General features: G+C 43.4%; 1 protein-coding gene across 3 annotated transcripts in view; it reads left to right on the forward strand.

Annotated features, from left to right (window-relative positions):
- The first annotated feature begins 1,058 nt into the window (after positions 1–1,058).
- SINHCAF (SIN3-HDAC complex associated factor) overlaps positions 1,059–20,226 on the forward strand; it is a 33,917-nt gene continuing 14,749 nt past the window's right edge. Inside the window, exons 1-4 of one of the 3 annotated variants that reach the window (XM_054719182.1) lie at positions 1,059–1,189; positions 15,992–16,137; positions 17,654–17,753; positions 19,454–19,580. In XM_054719182.1, the coding sequence (XP_054575157.1) occupies positions 16,010–16,137; positions 17,654–17,753; positions 19,454–19,580 (355 nt within the window). In that variant the 5' untranslated portion in view covers positions 1,059–1,189; positions 15,992–16,009. Of the gene's footprint in view, positions 1,190–3,594; positions 3,605–15,991; positions 16,138–17,523; positions 17,549–17,653; positions 17,754–19,453; positions 19,581–20,226 lie in introns of those variants that run through there. The other 2 variants (XM_054719180.1, XM_054719181.1) reach the window with 2 other exon arrangements.

Consider the following 20,226-nt stretch of genomic DNA (forward strand, 5'->3'; position numbering starts at 1 on the left):
ACCAATCTGAGAAGAGTTACTTCCATTTTTATTTTTATTTTTTATTTTTTCCCCTCCCAGGGGCAAGACGCGTTTAGATTGCTGGTTTATTTATCTGTTCCATAAGGGAAAGTCTGCACTCCACTGGCTACTTTTCCAATTCCCAAGACCACCAGTTAGGGGTATTACTTCTGGATGAGTGACACACCCTTTGCAAGCAGCTGGGGGAGGAGTGCACAGCCCTCGGTTACTGGCTTTCCACTGACGAGTCTTTCAGGAAAGTGACACTGGTCCCACGGAAATTAACAACCCTTGAACTCGGACAGGCTTGACATCTGAAGGCCGAAGTGGAGATAAAAAACTGGATCCTTCTGGGTTGGGTTACTGTTGGAGGAGGGCAGGTGGGAGTTAGTGAATGGACAGACTATCAAATGGGGCTTTATTAAACGACTCATTAAAACTGCACGAAAAATAAACCTCTGCTGACTCCAGAGGACTAAAAAAAAAAAAAAAAAGCTTCAAAAATCTAACGTCCAACAAAATTTAGGAAACGTAGGAGACCTATAAATGCAGTCTGGGTGCTTGCAAGACCACCTCAGGCTAGAAACGGGGCACAGGTGTGAACATTTTGCAAAACAGCTTTCAGAACGATTTTTTTTTCAACGCGAAATACCTCCGCGCGCTACCTGAGAACTTCAGGGTGGCAAGCACGTCCCGCAGGCTAGCGTCCGCCCCGGGTGGCTAACCTTTCCGCCTTTCCCACCCCGCCACGCCCCCTTCGCCGCCGCCTCCACCCAGGAGGCGTTTGTTTATGTGACGTCACCTGTAGTAAGCAGTCCCCGCCCCTGTGTGCCTCCGGCCGCCGCGTTTCCCGCGCCGCGGCGCTTCTCCCCTTAAAAGGACAATAGAGGCGCCGGGAGCGCGCGCGGCCGCCGGGCCTCCTCGCCTCACCGCCCTCGACGCGCGCGCGCCCGCATGCAAATGAGCTCGATTCAGTAGAATTTTGTACCGGGAGTCGCGCGTGCGCAGAGGGAAAGCGGAATCTACACCTTCCCGGCCAGCGGTAGCAACTGCAGAACTGCAGGAGACAATCTTTCTAGACAAGGCAGTTGAGGAGGAGGAGGGAGCGGTAGGCGCGGGGGGGTGTTGGCCTGGCGTGCACTCCGCACCTCGGGGACGTTACTGCGCGTGGAACGGCTCTTTTGGGGAGGTGAGTGACTCTTAACCATTCCTCTGGTGCAAAACTCTCCCTAGGCTTTGATTTCAGAGTGGCTTCTTTTTTTCCCCCCCTCCTCTCATTTCATCTCCCCCACCTCCCCCAGTCCTTCCATATACACACACACAAACACGCACGCACACACGCAGGAAGTTTTGTCTTGGAGATGGCATTGCGGGGAGCGCTGTTTTCGTGATCCCCCCAGACCCCAGATTCTTTTGTACGCGCACGTTTAAGTGTGTCTCTCCTCCTTGGGGAGGGGACGGCAGGCAAACCGAAAGTCTTGCGGTGGGGGAAGTGGAGTGGAGCCTGGGAACGAGTGCGGAATTCGCTGGAGTTGGGGCATCCGCGTTAAAGGTGACAATGACTTTTTTTTTCTTTTTGTCAGCCGCAGCGTTCTCGGGCGCGGAGGAGCCCAGGGGCTGTGAAAGGCCCGAGAGGAAAAACGACTCGCTGGCCATTGCGGAGGGGGCCCCCGGGTCGGTGCACGGTGTGGGCGCGCGCCCGGGAGTGGTCGGGCTCCGCGGCTGGACCTCGTGGCTTAGTCCATGGCAGCCCCCCCCCCTTGCGCGTGTTTTGAGGAAGGTGGACCGTAGACGCCCCTCGGCTGGAAAACTTAAGTTGCCGCGTGTGCTCGCGAGCTGGCGGGGCAGGAGGGGGGGTTTAAATCGGCCTTTGGGTCGGTGCCGGGGTTGCCAAGTGCACGCGGCGGGGCGTTGTTTGGCGAACTCCGGAGGGACACGGGATGCGACAATGAGAGCAACACGCGGCCGCTCGGCAGCAGCCCGGGCTCCCCCGCGCCTCGTCGCCTCCGGACCGCGCCCAAAGCAGCGCTGCCTGCGCCCGAGGTGTCTGGGGAGCCCCAAGTTTCGTTCGCCATGTATTCACCTGTAGCGTAGCGGTGGGCGCCGCGGCGAGGGCTTTTTTCTAGGGCCGGCGCGTGTGTGGGGCTTAAGATGGCCAGTGCGCGCCCACTGACCTGGGGATGGAGGCAGCGGCGTGGTCGGCGCCCAAGGGGTGAGAGCAGTCCGCGGGGCACTGCTTTTTTTTTTTTTTTTTTTTTTTTTTTTTTGTGCCGAACATGACAGACCACGTGCTTGGAGCTGCGACCTGGTTTTCGTCGGAGTGTCCGGCTGCGGGTCAGCAGGGAGATGCGGGCGCTGTGGCGTCCGGCCGCCCGGCAGGACAATGTGATTTGCTGATGATGGCGTCTTGCCAGTTTAAAAAGCAGAGTGAAAGTCACCAACTCTCGGCCGGTGCGGGGCGGGGGACCCGGGCGTTTCTCCTCCAGGACCGGGCAAAACTTGGGGACGAAACGGGCCTGCAGCCGAGGGGAGGTCGGGAGGACGAGGGCTCCGGACTCGCGGGGCGCGGGGTGCCGAGCCTCCCCCGGGGTGATCGCCAAGGGTCTCGCCCCAGGGAAACCATCCGACATCCCGATGCTGCACGTAGGCAGCGCCGGGCTGGACGGAAAACAAAGAGCTGCGTGTTGCCCATGCGGGCCCCGCCGGCGCTCGGGGCGGCTGCGGGCGGAGGGCCGTCCGGGCCGGGACCCCCCCCTGAAGTTCGGGCGACTTTCGGGAGGGGCTTTTGTCCCTGTGCCCCTCGCGGGGAAACTTTGGCGGCGCTACTCGGGTGAGGTGCCATGCTGGTGCGCGGGGAGGCGGCGGGCTTCCGCGCTCCGGGCGGCGGCCGAGGGAGGCGGCATCTCGGGGTCCCGGTGCGGCGACGGCCAAGGGGCCGGGGAGAGCGTGGCCCCGAGTTCTCGCTCCGTTACCCGCGGCCTGGAGCCTGCGTCTGGGAGGTCTGGGGCTTCGCCTTTGAAGTCGAACTGTTGCCATGTTTGAATTACGTCAGGGCAAAGCCATGAGGAGGAACAAGCCCCAGCAGCTCGGCGTGCGGGAGGGAGGCGCGGCCTGCGGGAGGCGCCGGGCCGGGCTGGGCGGGCGGGCGGGCGCCGGCGGCGAGGGGCCCGTTGTTCCGGCGCAGGTGAGGGAGGAGGGACGCCGTGTCCCCCCGGCTGCCCTCGCCCCGGCCAGCAGCTCGCCCGTGCAACTTTCTTCCCGACCCGAGCTGTTTTTTTTACCGACAGATCCAGTGGGGGAGCTTTGCTCTTGGCTACCTCGGTGCCTCTTTCTTGGGGGGGTCACCGCGTGCCCAAGGGGGAGGCGCAGTTTGGGGACACACGAGGGCCGTGGGGGACCCGATTGCCGTGTGTGTGTGTGTGTGTGGGGGGGGGGGGGGCAGGGGAGACAATTGGCTGCTTTCTGGGAAACCGGCGAGTGTGGCCAGCACCCCCATTCCCAGCAGCTGAGCCCCGGCCCGCACGTTCCGGGGACCCAAGCCCCGACGACACGCAAAAAAAAAAAAAAAAAAACAAAACACCGAGGGGAAGTTCCGGGGCTCCGGGTGCGTGCTGCTCTCTTCTTTTGTGTTTGCGTGTGGGAGGGGCGAGGCTTGTTTGGGTTGGGATGGTGGTGGTGGTTTCTCTGGGTGGTGCAGGACGCTGCAGAGTTTGTCCTGGTAACTAGGACCCTCGTCGATTTCTTTGTTTTTTTATTTTCTTCCTCTAACGTCCGATTGCTAGACTTAAGAATTACTGTTTAGCCAAGCATGGTCCCTGTGGGGAGACAGGTTTACCCCCGAGATCCTTTCCCCCCAACTCCTCACCTTGTCGTAAAAAAGAAGGTTAATAAAACTTTTTTCTCCCCTTTTTCTTTGAATAGTTAAAAAAAAAAAAAAGAGGATTTGACCTTGTCAGTAAGCACCTGTTTTTGAACTGCAGTTCTCCAGACTTGAGAAGCCTTTTAATAATGTATGTTGCAAAACCGAACACGTTTATTAATTGCTCAGCCTAAATAATTAAAGCATGGGAGTTTGTTTCTGGTGAAGTTGGAGAAAGCCTGGTGGTGGCATTTGAAGTATTCATATAGTGATTTGGGGAAAGGGGGATATAATTCTTGGCCCTAAAGGTACGCTTGGCTCAATGTCTGGCGATTGTTCGCTGTGTTATCTCAGGATGACCTTGAAGAAGCCTGCACACAGGGAGTTGGGCCTTGGAGATTTTATGTGGGGGCTGGGGAGGAAGCTGCAGGGAATGACTATGGCTAGCTGTGCTATCCCTGCTGGCCTCTTCCCAGTTCCTGGGAATTGTGGTTGACCTTCTGGTTACCCCTCTTAGATTTTCTTTCCTTTTCTTTTTTTTTGGTATGTGACCCCAGGCATAGCTCAAAAATTATGCTGGTTTGACACATGGATGCTTCTTTGGTATTTGGGGTTTGCCTGCCGTCTAGACATCCAATAAGCAGCCGCCGTATCTGTTGCTTCTTTGCTGATTTTTGCCTGCATTTTAGATCACGTGTGAGGGTTAGAATCCAAAAGTAATCATCACGGGAAAAGAGAATATCCTCAGAGGCCACGCCCCCACACCTGTACAAATGAAATCCTTTTTCTGCTTTTCATTGTTTTGTTATTAAATAATCACATTTCTCCCCCAAGTTTTGGTTCACCAAATTGCAGATACCCAAAGGCAAACAGTATCAGTAACAGTAAACTTCTGAAGGGAATACAAAGAGCATGTGAAGAAAATGAAAAGCTTTGGATTTAATAACTTTATGGCTTCCTTTGGGCAGTCATTTCTCGGGGTCATGTGTTTAAAATGCATATGAAGGACTTTGCAAATACACTGAGATACTTTGTTTGTTTTTTCTTAGTTAGTATTTTATAGTCAAGTTCCGGCGAGGATTTCAATATCCTGAGACGTTTCAAATACAATATATAGACCTTAATAAAACTATTAAGTTGCAGATATTTTCAATATCAGGGATATGTGCAACAGAGATTTGGTTTATCAAGGTGAATGAGCTGAGTGGGCAAGACACACAGACAAGGTCTCTGCTGCCTTCCCTTTTTTCGTTACTTTTGCGGGAGGTTGGAGATGAAAAGTTTAATTGGTGGCTTATTCTAGAACCTCAAAGCTGCTGTTGCTCAGTATTCTCAATTCTGTAGATCTGGACCCTGGATAGTCAGTCACTTTTTCCCCAGAGTGGGAATCGCACCCTGGGAAAACCTGGCTCATGGGGCTCAAACTCAGGAAGATTTATGTCAGGAAAGCCATTTGAGAATGATTTTCTATGTAAAATAAATTTTTCACTGGGGAAAGCTTGCTTTTATTTGAAGTATAAACCAACTTTCTAAACTGTTATGAGGACATTAATTCACCATGCCAGGCACACAGTAGGTTGCTTTCAAAATAGGGCATTTCCTTTTTTCCTTAATAGAAGCTAGGAATATAATTGGTTGAGAAGGAAGGGAGCACATTTGTTGAGGCACTCGGTTAGTTGTTTAGAAGTCTCGGGGGTTAAAATTCCTAAATTTCAAAGCCCTGGTCATCCTAAATAAGTCCCATTGTGGTCTAGTAATCTCGTCTGCAAAGTAGCAGTGATGGGGTTCATGGGGTTGTAAATCATTAAGCAAGGAAGGTGCTTGGTAAATATTGGCTGTTGCTATTCTCACAACTTCGGGAAGTAGACATTTTACAGAAGACCAAACTGAGGAAATACTCAGTAAATGATGAGTGGAAAGAATGAGTCTTTGGCCCCCTCCCCCACCTTCAGGAACTGATTCTGGGAAGACACTACCTCCAGCTCCTGGTTCCTTATGAAGTTCTGATTCAACTGTTTTACTTCTTCCTGCTTTCTCTTGTTCACAAGAGTGTCCTGGAATTCCCACACTTAGTTTTGACTCAGGGTTATAAATTGAAAATATTTTCTTTGATTCTCCAGTTTCTCCTCTAATTGAATCAGCAGCGAAGGTTTTCTGTATTATGGAAATCATCTGGAAGTGCACCTCGTCCAAAAGAAGGGAGGGAGATTTCCTTTTTGCACTAGAAATACAGGAGTCACAGGCACAATTTACTGTTACATATTCAAGACCTAAGTTTCCATTGAACTAAAACAACTTACTGCTAGCTTGTATTTAGTTGTTTCCACCTATTATAAGTTTGATCTGGCTTAATGTTATTTTAATTTGGTTGATGCTAACGTATGCTGAGTTTAGATAGCTCTCATTTTGAGATTAATTTCTCCCATATTATTTTCCTAGCCTCCTCTTCCTCCCCATATGCTTACTTGAAATAAGCAAGAAATAACTTTTCTACCAATTGTTAGGAAAGCATTGAATTCTTTACTGTTAATCTTCTGTAATTAAAGTAATTGATTTGGTTTACATTTTCTGGAAGTCTGTAAGCCTCAAAACAATTTTTTCTTACCAAAAAAATCTATAGACTAAACGTTAAAAATGACTCCATTCAAAACATCCGTTTTTAGTCCAGCCGGCGTGGCTCAGTGCTTGAGCATCGACCTATGAATCAGGAGGTCACAGTTTGATTCCCGGTCAGGGCACATGCCTGGGTTGTGGGCTTGATCCCAGGAGGGGGTGTGCAGGAGGCAGAGGATCAATGACTTATCATTGATGTTTCTATCTCTCTCTCCCTCCCTTTTCCTTCCTCTAAAATAAATAAAAGTGTATTTTAAAAAAAGACATCCGTTTTTAAATACACATCTTTTTAAATTTTAATTGAATTTATTGGGTTGACATTGGTTCTTAAAACCATACAGGTTTCAAATGTACAACCGAAAAGAACATCGCCCTTAATACACTTCTTTATTGTGGACACATTTTCTTATTCATGCCCTTAAATACACTGTTCAGATCCATTTTGGCTCCACCATTCCAAGGTCAGTTAGTAAGTTTCACTTGTTTCTGTGTGCTGTGTATAGTCAGCACCGTAAGACTTAGTTCCTGCCCTGCAACAGTTAATCACTGAGTAGAGGAGATAATACAGTAAATAAATATGTGAAATCCTGTGTGTTAAGTATTCTAATAAAGGACTGGAAAGATTTTGTAAAAAGAAATAATTCTTAAAGAAGCCTCCCCTCCCCACACCCCCCCCCAAAAATATTTTTTTTCCCAGGTTAAGGGGATGGAGGAGAAACTATCTCAAACAGAAAGAACAGCCTGAGATGTGTGGCTAGTTAGTAAAGTTGGTTTGACACTCCTGGAATATCAGAATTCCAAATTGGGAGCAGCTGGAAGGCAGGACCAGATCCTGCAAAGCTTTGAATTTCTTGCCAAGGATTTTAGATATTATCTTGAAGCCAGTGTTTAGTACCTTGGAAGAGATGATTAATATTTGAACTTGAGTAAGATACCACCTGTTTGAAGAATGCAGGGAAATTAGTTATGAGGCTCTGACAGTTCAAGCACCATGATGAGGGACAAACAGGGGTGGGAGGGGCATGAAACCAGAGAAGTGAAGAAGCAGAATCTGTAAGGACTTCATACACAGTGGATATGGGGGGGGCCATGCCCAGGATGCTAAGGGAGAGTCCAGTTGTAATATAAGAGTTCATAGTTTTTGTGTGACAATATGGATGCTAACTGAGACAGGTGAACACAGGAAGAGCATTCCTGGAAGACAAGATTATGTGTAATCAATTTAGGGCATTTAAAGGTTAGGGTCGCCAGTCCTTGTGTTGGTGCTTTGTTACAGATATTATCCCAAAGAGTAGGGATTTATCCTTATTTTATAAAGAGAAATGGAAAGGTCAGAGAGCTTAAGGAACTTCTTGAGGTTAGACCAGATGTGTACTACCATACCCCCTTTCTTAACATTTTTGTCAGTCTTAATAATGGGAGCACAGCTTCACAGTAAGGAGTATGGTCCAGTTTCATGACCGTGGCTTAAAAGAAAGCCTTCAGAAATCATGTTCTACCCTCAGTTTAATTTGTTGTGCAGGTCCTGGGACAGATAGAGTTCACATTTCTATAATGTGCAAGTCCCCAATTCAAGAAAATACGTGGTATACATAGACTGATATTTTCATACGCTTGCTTCACAGCATCCCTGGAAAGTATAAGTGAGATTTCACCCTAGTATTGCAAAGGGATAAATGAAATTAGAAGTGACTTTCTATTCAGTTGTAAAGATAAAAGCAGAAATAAACTCCAAATTAACTAATTACAGTGCTCTTTTCATCTGATTCACGATAGTTACATTTCCTAAGTGATCCCTTAAAAACAAATAAATACTACCCTGGTCAGGTGGCTCAGTTGGTTGGAGCATCTTCCTGTACACCGAAAGGTTTTGGGTTCAATTCCAGTCAGGGCACATACCTAGGTGGGTTCAGTCCCCAGTCGGGACATGTATGGGAGACAACCAATCCATGTTTCTCTCTCAATAAAAACATCCGTCCTAACCGGTTTGGCTCAGTGGATAGAGCATCGGCCTGCGGACTCAAGGGTCCCAGGTTCAACTCCGGTCAAGGGCATGTACCTTGGCTTCGGTCACATCCCTAGTAGGGGGTGTGCAGGAGGCAGCTGATCGATGTTTCTCATTGATGTTTCTAACTCTATCCCTCTCCCTTCTTCTCTGTAAAAAAATCAATAAAAAGTATATTTAAAAAACACAAGCATCCTCTGGTAAAGAATAAAAAAAAAAAGTATCCTTGCTGGTTTGGCTTAGTGGATAGAGTGTTGGCCTGCAGACTGAAGGGTCCCGGGCTCGAATCCAGTCAAGGGCACATGCCCGGGTTGGGGGGTGTGCAGGAGGCAGCCGATCAGTGATTCTCTTTTATCATTGATGTTTCTATATCTACTTTGCCTTCAATAAAAATCTATATAATAAAGATGTAATATGCAAATGGTCGTTACGCCATGAAGCATAACGACTGACCGCGTAATGACGTGATCACGGACCAGCAGGAGGGTGGGGCAGTGAGCTACAAGCGGGTGTGGAGAGCCTACAGGAGGGGGCAGGGCAGCAAGCTATGAGAGCGGGGCGGGGGTGGAGGGAGCTACAGGAGGCGGAGAGCTACTGGAGGGCGGCAGGCGAGCTACTGGCACACGGATTTGTGCACAGGGCTACTAGTATACATATATATACATATATAATATATATATTTTAAGAGCAAATAAATACCATCTCTTCAACCATTACAACTTTCTTATCCACTGGAATCACTCTTAATCTAGAACTGGAGGCCCAGTATTTCTTTGCACTACCAAAATGGGAGGACGTAGTATTACTAGAGGCCTGGTGCATGAAATTTGTGTACAGGGTGTGTGTCCCTCAGCCCAGCCTGCACCCTCTCCAACCTGGGACCCTCGAGGGATGTCTGACTGCCCGTTTAGGCCCGATCCCAGTAGGATTGGGCCTAAATGGGCAGTCGGACATCCCTCTCACAATCCAGGACTGCTGGCTCCCAACTGCTCGCCTGCCTGCCTTCCTGATTCCCCCTAACTGCTTCTGCCTGCCAGCCTGATCACCCCCTAACCACTCCCCTGCCAGCCTGATTGATGCCTAACTGCTCCCCTGCAGGCCTTGTCACCCCTAACTGCCCTCCCCTGCAGGCCTGGTCCCCTCAACTGCTCTCTCCTGCATGCCTGGGTCCCCCCCAACTGCTCTTCCCTGCAGGCCCGGTTGCCCCCAACTTCCCTCCTCTACCGGCCTGGTCACCCCTAACTGCCCTCCCCTGCAGGCTTGATCACCCCCAACTGCCCTCCCTTGCAGGTCTGGTCCCTCCCAACTGCCCTCCCCTGCTGGCCATCTTGTGGCGGCCATCTTGTGTCAGCCATCTTGTGTCCACATGGGGGCAGCCATCTTTGACTACATGGGGACAGCCATCTTGTGTTGGAATGATGGTCAATTTGCATATTACTCTTTTTATTAGATAGGTATCCTATCTAAAACTTACAGACTTGGAGTTGTGATTTAAAACATAAAAATTTTAGAGAGGGAAGGAGATAGAGATAGATATATAGAGAGGAACATTGATGTGAGGGAGAAACATTGATGTGAGAAACATCCATTGGTTGTCTCCCACATGCGCCCAGGCCAGGGATCAAACCCACTACCTTTTGGTGTATGGGACCACATTCCAACCAACAGCCACACTGGCCAGAGTGCATTTGTAATTTTTTTAAAACAATTTTTTATATCGAGCCCTGGCCAGTGGCTCAGTTGGTTGGGCACTGTGGTTCCTTGCACTGAGAGGTTGCTGATTTGATTCCTAGTCAGGGCTCCGTCCCATTGTGGGGTAGGCAGGATTCAGCCCATCAATATTTCTCTCTTCCCTTCCTCTCTTTAAAAAAAAAAAACACAAAAAACAACCCCAAAAAACAATAAACTGATCTTTAAAGAAAGTTTTGAAACTTATGCTGTTTCAGCTGAAGACTTATTTCTGAGTTTGACCCTTTTCCTGTACGATGAGTTCTGGGCTCTTCTGCAAAGTGTGGGTTCCATAGGCGGCCACAGTTATACATATTTTACCACATGATTTTTCAAAGACTGGGTACATGTTTGGAGAGGCTGTTGGTAACCAGTAAGGTTCACCACCCTGTCTAAGTTTGCCTCCAGGGAAACTTAAATTTGTCCCTCAAAAGAGAATAAATAAATTGTGAACCACTGATGCTGGCATGTGGGTCGGTATCTAGGCGCAGGTAAGAGGGAACAATAGTGTTTGATTGCCCCATGGCTTTCCTTAAGCTCTGACAAAACATGTCTCATTGTTGAATACAGCAACCAAGTGGCCTAGCAGCCTGAGAACACAACGGGGCAGTCCTGTTTGACCCTTTGTGAAGTGTTGCTCCAGTTACACTGTTAGTGTTTACTGGGTCTTGTACTTACAGTATATGTGATTAAGGAGAGCATACCATTGACTAAAATGATGTCAAGGGTAGCATTGTCAATTACAGCAACTCAAGGTTCTCACGGCTTTTGATCAGTGTTTTACCATATTTATTTCTCTTCCTTTCCCATCATCCTGTCATTTAAAGTTCGACTCTAATGAGTCTCTTTCACTTCTAAGTTGTCTTTGGTTGCTTGGTTCCTTTTGTCTTTTTTTTCACCGCTGCTTCCTTCCCACTTGACAAATGGTTCGCTTGTCTCTTCTCAGCAGTTTCCTTCCCATTTTGCTCTCCGTCTAGTCTGATCTTACTGGTCTATTCTGTATTCTCTCCTGCCTAATATACTTCCTAATGTGTATCTCTTCATCTGTGGGTCTTTGAGGAAGTTGGTTTAAGCCTTTTCAGGTTCCTCTTTAGTTAAGTCAAGGTGTGATGGTAACTTAAGGTTTTGGGGCATGGTACTCTTGAATTTAAAAAAGGCAGTATTAAAAAAAAAAAAAGCAGCAATATAGAAGGGAGTAAAGTGAAAGTAAACTTCCTTCATTCTTGCCACCCCTCAGAGGCAACCACTAGCTATCAGTTTTTAAAAATCCATTTTTAAATGTCAGGTTTTTAAAGTTTGAGATCTCATTTTAAAAACATGCCATGGGATTATACTTTGTAACTATTGTTCGGCTTGCTTATTGCACAGGACAAAATATCTTGGCTAGTTCCCTCCCTGCCCATGTTGTAGATGTGTGCTGCATTCTTTTTAAGGCTGAAAATTTATAAGCGATCATCTTTGAGCTTTGAGTTATTTATCGCAAGACTTTTCCTTGAATAATATCCCTTCAGTATTGGCTATTGCTGTGAAGATTCCTTTTCTTTACCATTTATGTTATATTAAGCTCAGCAAACTCACCTTATGACATTGACCCTGATCTTTGGCTTCATAATCTCATTAGATTAGTTTCAAATTGTCTCTTTTGTATCTTCGATATACAAGTGGTCACCATACCTTTTCCTGTCTCAACACGAAGGATACATTCCCCATCATTTCATTAAGTTGGTCATTAGATGTTTATGAAATTACAGCTTTAAAGTGGAAGAAATCTCAACAAATCAATCAAAACAAATGTTTCAAATTAATTGTTACATTTAAAAAATTCACTTTTAGTTGTCAGTATAAGGTGTTTTCTGACTTAGCTATTAAATGTAATCTTTTTAACTTTGGGAGATTGAACTAAATTGGACAGAACAGCAGTTTTAGTGTGGCTGATTTGTCTTTAACTGTTATAGTATAGTAAAATTCTGTGGCTCGTTGGATGACAGTAGCTCCCCCCCCCCCCAAATTAATAATAATAATGTCAATGAAAGTTCTTCAAAAAACATGATGTGTTATACAAATGACAGCTTTTCAAAAAAAATTGCGTATCTACTGACTGGCACTCCTCTAGATGCTGAGTTTACAAAGATGAATAAAGACAGAAGAATTCCTAGCCCGGTCTATTTTTATTTTTAAACACAAGCTTATTGAGAAATAATTCACATACCATAACATAAAATTTACTCTAAAATAGTACAATTCAGTGGATTTCAGTATGTTTACAGAGTTTTGCTCCCATCATCACTATCTGAATTTTAGAAGACAAATGACAGTTTTTTAATTAGCATTTTTAAGACTTACCTTATTTTTGGCTTTATCTCAAAGCTTAATTTTCTTCTGCTTTCCCTACGCACACACATAAGGGTGAGATTGTATGGGGTCCACTCTCATGTGTAACTGTTCATTAATTAGGAAGCAGATGGTGTTAGCTTCCTTCTATTAAAACATAGTGCTGAGTGACGTGATGCTATGAGAAAGATGCAAAAGTCATGAGTAGTTTAATAGCTGACAGTACCATTTGAACAAATAAAATAGATTGTTCTGGAGGAATCATTTAATATTGCATAAATGCAGGACTAGGAAAGAAGTATTCTAAAGAACTATAGGTTCGTTGAAATAACAGACATCCCAAGTTTACAATCAAGTTGTGCCACACTCATCTCTCTCTGTATCTATCTATCTATCTATCTATCTATCTATCTATCTATCTATCTATCTATCTATCATCTATCTGTCGGGTGTGTGCATACATACACAGACACACACAAAGTAACTTGGTTTCAGAGCCATTTTGTGTGCTTGGTTTCCTTCCACAGATCAGGTAGGTGTTTTTTTTTTTTTTTTAATTTTTAAAAAAGCTTTAGTGCATCTATAGATTTTGTGAAAAAATTTTCATTTAATCTCTGGGCTCCCTAAAGCTCATAGTGGTTAAAGCCAACCATTACTTAATGGGGTTGCTGTAAACAAAGCCCGAAGTGAAACCCCTGTGTATTCGCTGCAGATTCCCAGGTGCCTCTCAAGTACTGAAATAAGCTCGGAAAAGTTTTAAGGGGTTTATTAAATAATCATCCTTTAAAAGGTCCTTGCACTACTTGTCTGTTGTAGTAGGACACGTGTCCTGCACTTTTACTGAATTTAGCACTTGCTAGAAGAGGGTGAACCCTAGGATTTAGATCCCCCTCAGATGTTTAGACAGAAGAATTTTTGTCAGTAAAAACATAAGGTCACAGAGCTGCATAAAGGTTTACCAATCAGAACACATCAAGCTATTTTATGTTCCCGGATGTCTTAAGAAAAAGATTCTTCAAACTGAAGAATGAAATACCTTGCAGGGGGAACCGCTGGGCACGTTTGGTGGAGATCCCCCTGACAAAAGGAATCATTGGAAATGAACACACGGATTCACCGGAGCAGCTGTTGAAGAGGAAACAGCAGTGTTTGCTCAGTACAGAAGGCTAGAGCCCTCGCCTTCCTTAATAGCTTCTCAGCCTGATGACTGGCTTCTCGGTCAGATCCAGCCTGGGTGAAGGTAGTTCATACATTGGAGATGGTCAGAATGCTGTACAGTTTTGATGGCATGTTTATTTGTGGGAGGACGGGATTGTGAGGGTAGCGATAGGAATCTGTCTTTTGTAATAGGATTTGGTCTGTGTGTTAATGGAATGAACTGGCCTTTCTGCTGGACTTCCTTTGTCCTTGCTGAGAAGGGAGGCTGAAGTTTCCTAGGGCTATTGATGGAGCTGGCAACGGTAAGAGGAACTTGTGGACTTTTGACCTTCTTGGTGGTAATGCAGGGTTAGGGGACTTTGAGAGCCCACAGGTTGGTGTGAGGATCAGAGAGTTGTGTTTCATTTTTGCAGCAAATCAGGAATATGAAAGTTAAAGCAATAACTTACACTTGCTTAGCACTTCTTTTTAAAACATTCTATGATCCTGTGTCGTTTGACATTGTTTTTTCCAAAGCAATGGTTTCTCCAGGAGGGCATTTTGTTTTCATTTATCATGAAGCCTGGTTGTTAGTTTGAAGAAAAATATCTGCCTTATTTCACAGGCCTCACTATACCTTTTTCCTGCTATGTATAGAGCACCTTCCTCATTTTTTTCCCTCTAAAAACAATAAAATTCCAAATTATTTCATTTAACAACTATTTATTTAATCAGCTAAGAATATTTTGTTTTCTTGTTTTAACAATTCTTAAATTGAAGTAACTGTTTAGACTTATTGAAATGACTCAGGGGCCTTCTGCCCCATCCCATCTCCCTTCTCTCCCTGTGTCCCTCACCAACAAAAACATTAATGAACTTCTGATGAACAGTAGTCTCTGCTTAAAAGGAAAGCTCCAGTGTTTAGCTGATGAATTGCTAGTAAAATATTTTCTTAGCCTCTGTCTGTATTTCAGAACCCCTCAATTTCATGCACACACAAACAAAATGCCTGGATATTTGGTTATTTCTCTGAATCACTTCCTTAAATATTTGTCTAGTATAGTAACCAGAATTGGAATGGAATGAGGTCAGGCAAGAGAATATTCAAAGACAAATACTGAAGTTTTTGTTTTACACATATATTTTTTAAAGAACTTTGAAAGGAGGATGGTGTTCTGTGGTTATAAGTCCCAAAACTATGGGCACAAATCTAATTGGTATTAACAATCTCTATTACTGATACTTTCTATGGTGCTTTTGTGATAATTTGTAATTGGTCTCTTACACACACTCACACCCGCTAGACTTGTCCATTGGGGTTTAGTTCCTATATTCATTGCCTTTTCATCACCTCTTTTTGTCCAGATGTTCTGGTAAAGCTGGCCCCTTGGTTTGGATATTTTAAATTACTTCTAAGGTGCACATGTACTGTCCGCTACATTTTTGCTGCATCTAGCCCTAGAACTATTTCTTCCTTCCTTGCTTGATGTTAAGATCTTTTGATCATCGGAGTCACAGTTTATATGACTCTGCATTTCTTGAACACCTTCCCAGTCCCACCATTACTGTGCTCAGACACAGAACCTGGTAAAAGCTCCAAAAACCTCTGTAACAACTGAGAGGCAGACCAATGAGCTTATTCTTAATTCATCTTCATGATTTATGAAATTATTGCTCTTACAGTCTAACTGGATTTTTTGTGAATTTTACATCCTCCTTTCTGTAGTTTCAATTCAGGGCCAACTTGCCTGTTTAGGACTTCCCATTTATCATAGAAGAAATCCCCTCGTTTCCCATAGGGCAGAAGTTGTGTGCGTTGATGCATTACTTGTATGCTTAGTATCAAATAATTAGTGGTCATGGTAAATGCTCAAAACTTCCCCAGAGGGGAATCACACGAATGCAGAGGAGCAAAATAAAGGGTAGTGCCTTAGCTTAAATGTTAAGACACACCCTTCATTGCGTCTGATTCCATCCTTTTATAGGATTGCGGACAGAGTTGTATTTTCTACTTAAAACTTGATTTTTTTAAAAATGCCTCCCATCCCCTATTTTTAGAATGAGTCTTTGCCAGGAAGGTAGGAGGAGATGGTAGAGGCCTTGTTAAATAGCTGAGCTGTTCTGTGTGTTTTACACCCTTGTCATGCTAGTGCCAAGAATGGAGGAAGATGCGAGAGGTCTTCCCCAGAGCCCTGCTTTCTGGCTTGGCTGTGTAATACCAAGTTGCTGGGGGTGGGGTGGAGCAGAGAGCTCTCTCCTTTAGTGGTTTCTTGTTAATAGCCCTCAACCAAGCTGTGTCAATTCCCTTGGCTTTACAGACTTGCCTAGAAGAAAAGATGTTTGGTTTTCACAAGCCAAAGATGTACCGAAGTATAGAAGGCTGCTGTATTTGCAGAGCTAAGTCCTCCAGTTCTCGATTCACGGACAGTAAACGCTATGAGAAGGATTTCCAGAGCTGTTTTGGGTAAGATCATCTGATGTTTGTATCATTCTTAGCGTGAAATAGGTCACAGCATGCAGAAATATTTCCCAGCAAGGCGATTGGAGCAATGTGGCTAATATTTAAAATCACTTGTGTTCTAATCTAGGCTGTTTTAAGGCCCTTGCTCTTAAAACCAATCTAACATACTGACAGCCTACCTGTTTCCAGTTTATGAGGAACTACTGAATTAATTGGAATCCACTTCAAAGTTGTAACCAAACAAACATTTTCTGTTCATTAATTTCAGTATGTATAAAGAGATTTTAAAAATTACCCTTATTTTCTCTTATACTAGCTATCCTCTAGTAGTTTTCTGTCATTTATATTGTTTTTCTAAATTATAGGAATATAGTTTAACCTAACCTGCTGAGGATAGTAATAAGACTTAATGTTCTGCCCTGAAACCTGTCAGGGTATGTTAGCATTTATTTTATATAAATTTTCTTCATTATCTTTTGATAATAATCCACTGCTTAATGAAGTGGAATTTACTTCCCAACAAACCCTTGGATGAAATAAAATACATAATGTTGAACTAGTTCCCATGTTAGAAATTAATTTCACCACTTTGTTTTTCTTATCAAAACATTTGTTGATTATTTATTCTTAATCCTAGACTTCAGGGTTGTCAAAAAGGGTTCACTGACCTTGCCTTTTTAAATTATATTTTCCTCCTAATGTCTTCATTTCCAATTGTGTACATAATAAATATTATCAGTATTTTTCTGACGTGGACAAATGTAATAAATGGAAGTTCCTCAGAGATATAACAACTTGGTGACTAGTTTCATAGATTTTTCTCCCTTAGCAGACATAATAACTTTTTAAAAATTACAGAGCCTCTGGTTTTGTTTGTTGTGAAACTAGAATACCATCACACTTTTTTTTTTTCTTTATTGTTATTACTTTTTTTTTCTTCCTTTAATTCTCTCCCAAGGACATGTTTTTATTGATTTTGAGAGAGAGAGAGAGAGGGAGAGAGAGAGAGAGAGAAAGAGAAAGAGAAACATCTATCGGTTGCTTTCTGCACTCGCCCCAACCCACATGCGAACTGAAACGTAGGCACGTGCCCTGACTGGAATTCAGCCTGCAACCTCCTGGTGCATGGGACAACGCTTCAACCAACTGAACCACCCAGCCAGGGTCATCGCACGTTATTTTAAAGGACGGCATTTTGTTGCTTCCGAAGCATCTATACATATTTCAAGAAAGATCAATTGGACAATATTATTTAAAACCCTGGTGGGTGACCAGGATCTCTTCTAGGTCTAAATTTTACTGTTGTTAAATTTTAAAACATTTTTGCAACGTATAAAAATGTGGTTTATTGAATCTGAAAGTTAATTATATTTCTTAAATATATTACAGAAACAGTGGAACTGGATCATCCCAGGTGATTAGAAATAGCATCTAGGAACTTCTTTTCTTAAAGGAATGTACTTGCTTGAATTCTTTAATGTAGAGGAGACCAATAAAGGCTTGGTTGTTTTCTTATCAGGTTGCATGAGACACGTTCAGGAGACATCTGTAATGCCTGTGTCCTGCTTGTGAAAAGATGGAAGAAATTGCCAGCAGGATCCAAAAAAAACTGGAATCACGTTAGTGCATCTGTCATCTTTCTCAATTATACCTGTTATATTTAAAGTAACATTAGTTTCCCCCCTATGTAGGAAGTAATAATGTTCCTAGGATGGAAAAGTATGAAAAGAATAAAGAAAAACAGTTGCCACTTAGATACAATTGTTTTACATTTTGTCCTGCCTGGGAGCAAAATACCTTGGTGTGGCATGTCCCTAAGGCTGTATCCACTTCCCCCAGAAATTCACAATATACATTTCACATATTTTTAGGTTTAACGCAGAAATTCCTAGAGTTAATCAGATGAGCCTTTTTTTCATCTCTCAGGATGACATTTATCCTAACTCCTGTTGGTACTAATGAGCCTGTCGGTATTTAATCAGGCCTGGATTTATCACCTCCTAGTTGTGAATTTTGGGCAAGTTACATTTATTTGTAGAGCATAAAGATAATAGCTGTCTCAGCGGTTGTGAGAACTGAATGAGACAAAGTATAACATAGTAATCACTCAATTAGATGAAAACTGTTGTTACCCTTTATGTTTAAATCTAGTTGAGATCAAACTGGTGTATAAATGTGTGTTCTTCTGACCTTTCATTTTGTAATTTCACTAGAATTCTTCATAAAATATATTTGATGACCAGAACAGCACTGAGTCTTAGTTAACGCTTCTGTTTGCTAGCTTTCAGAAGATTTATGACATTTATACAACTTAATTGTTTTTAAGCAGGCAGTCATTTATTCTTTACCTTTTTCCCTATACTTGCTTTACACTAGCCTTTGGTGACTTACATTACTATGGTAGGTTTCTGAGGGTCTGTTAACTTATGAAAAAAACTAGTTTTTCTTCAATGCCTCATCTGGAGGAGATCCAGATTTTGATTTCGAAGGTGATGGCAACCTTTCATCATAAGGGTAGAAATCTGCAACTAGTAAATAGGAGTGAGTGCATGAGAATTGGGGCCACACTGGCTGAACCCATGTCCATGCTAGATGGCGGAGAACATGCCATTGCCGTTGTTTAAGTGACCTCAGGGGTTAGGGGTGGGTGGTGGAAAGAGTTTACAGCATAGGTCTGAACACCTTGATTTGAGCCTTGTCCCCCTCCCACTCACCCTGCCCTTTTCACTAGCCTAGGTGAAGTAAATAATTTAATTTCTCTTATTTTCCTTCACTCTAAAATTGGAGTAACAAAAATATCCCCCTTACTGCTTTGTGGTGAAGGTGAAATCAAAAGTATATGAAAGCTTTTTATAAACTACAAAACATCCTATAGAAATGATAGTTGTTAAATTTAATTTTTCTTAACCTACATGGGCCATTCTCACCATATATAAATCTATTTAAAGTCTTTGTCCAGCAGACTCCTACTATTACCTACTTTAAAAAAACAAAACAAACCCCCACTATATAAACTATTCTTTATTTTTCCTTGATACGCTGTAATTTTTGTTTATTTTTAAAATGTTACTTTTCAATTACAGTTTTCATTCAATATTATTTTATATTAATTTCAGGTGTACAGCATAATGGTTAGAAGTAAACTATTTTTAAATTTCATGTAATGACCAAAAAAAAAGGTTTATACGGACTCTCAAACACTCTAACAGAAAACTGTGGTTCTGAAATTGGGCTCCTTCAAATAGGCATTTGTCTGAACCAAAGGAATACAGAGGTGTCATTTTTAAAATGGTATTAAATATTCAGTATTTTCTTCCAGGTGGTAGATGCAAGGGCAGGACCCAGTCTGAAGACTACACTGAAACCAAAGAAAGTGAAAACTCTATCTGGAAACAGGATAAAAAGCAACCAGATCAGCAAACTACAGAAGGAATTTAAACGTCATAGTAAGTTTGAAACTGAAACACAAGTACTCAAGAATAATTGTTTTGTTTTTATTTTTGCCCAGAGGTGGCATATGCTATATACCAGGCATCCTCAAACTACGGCCCGCGGGCCACATGCGGGTGTTTTTGCCATTTTGTTTTTTTACTTCAAAATAAGATATGTGCAGTGTGCATAGGAATTTGTTCATAGTTTTTTTTAAACTATAGTCCGGCCCTCCAATGGTCTGAGGGACAGTGAACTGGCCCCCCTGTTTAAAAAGTTTGAGGACCCTTGCATGAATCATTTTTTTTCTTTTATTGCTTTTTAAAAAAAAGAGTGTTGGAAGGGGATTGTTGACTTGGTAGAGAGATCATTTCTCTGGAATCATGGAACACTGTCCTTGATTTTGATGTCATGGAAATTCTTTCACAAATCAGCCACTTCTTCATATTGTGCTGAGGCCACTTTGCTGTCTTGACTGACATCTTAATTTTCTAGAAGATACATTTTTCAAGCTTGTTTACCTGATATTTTATGCATAAGGATATTGAGGCCTGAATATGTGCAGAAGGGTACATAAATAATTAGTGGATGATCTGAGAATAAAGCCCAGGGAAGTAATAGTAGAAATCATAACTCACCTAATGCGGTGACGTCGGCCTCAGT

This window comes from Eptesicus fuscus, chromosome 7 (genome assembly GCF_027574615.1).
Source record: "Eptesicus fuscus isolate TK198812 chromosome 7, DD_ASM_mEF_20220401, whole genome shotgun sequence".
Lineage (NCBI taxonomy): Eukaryota > Metazoa > Chordata > Mammalia > Chiroptera > Vespertilionidae > Eptesicus > Eptesicus fuscus.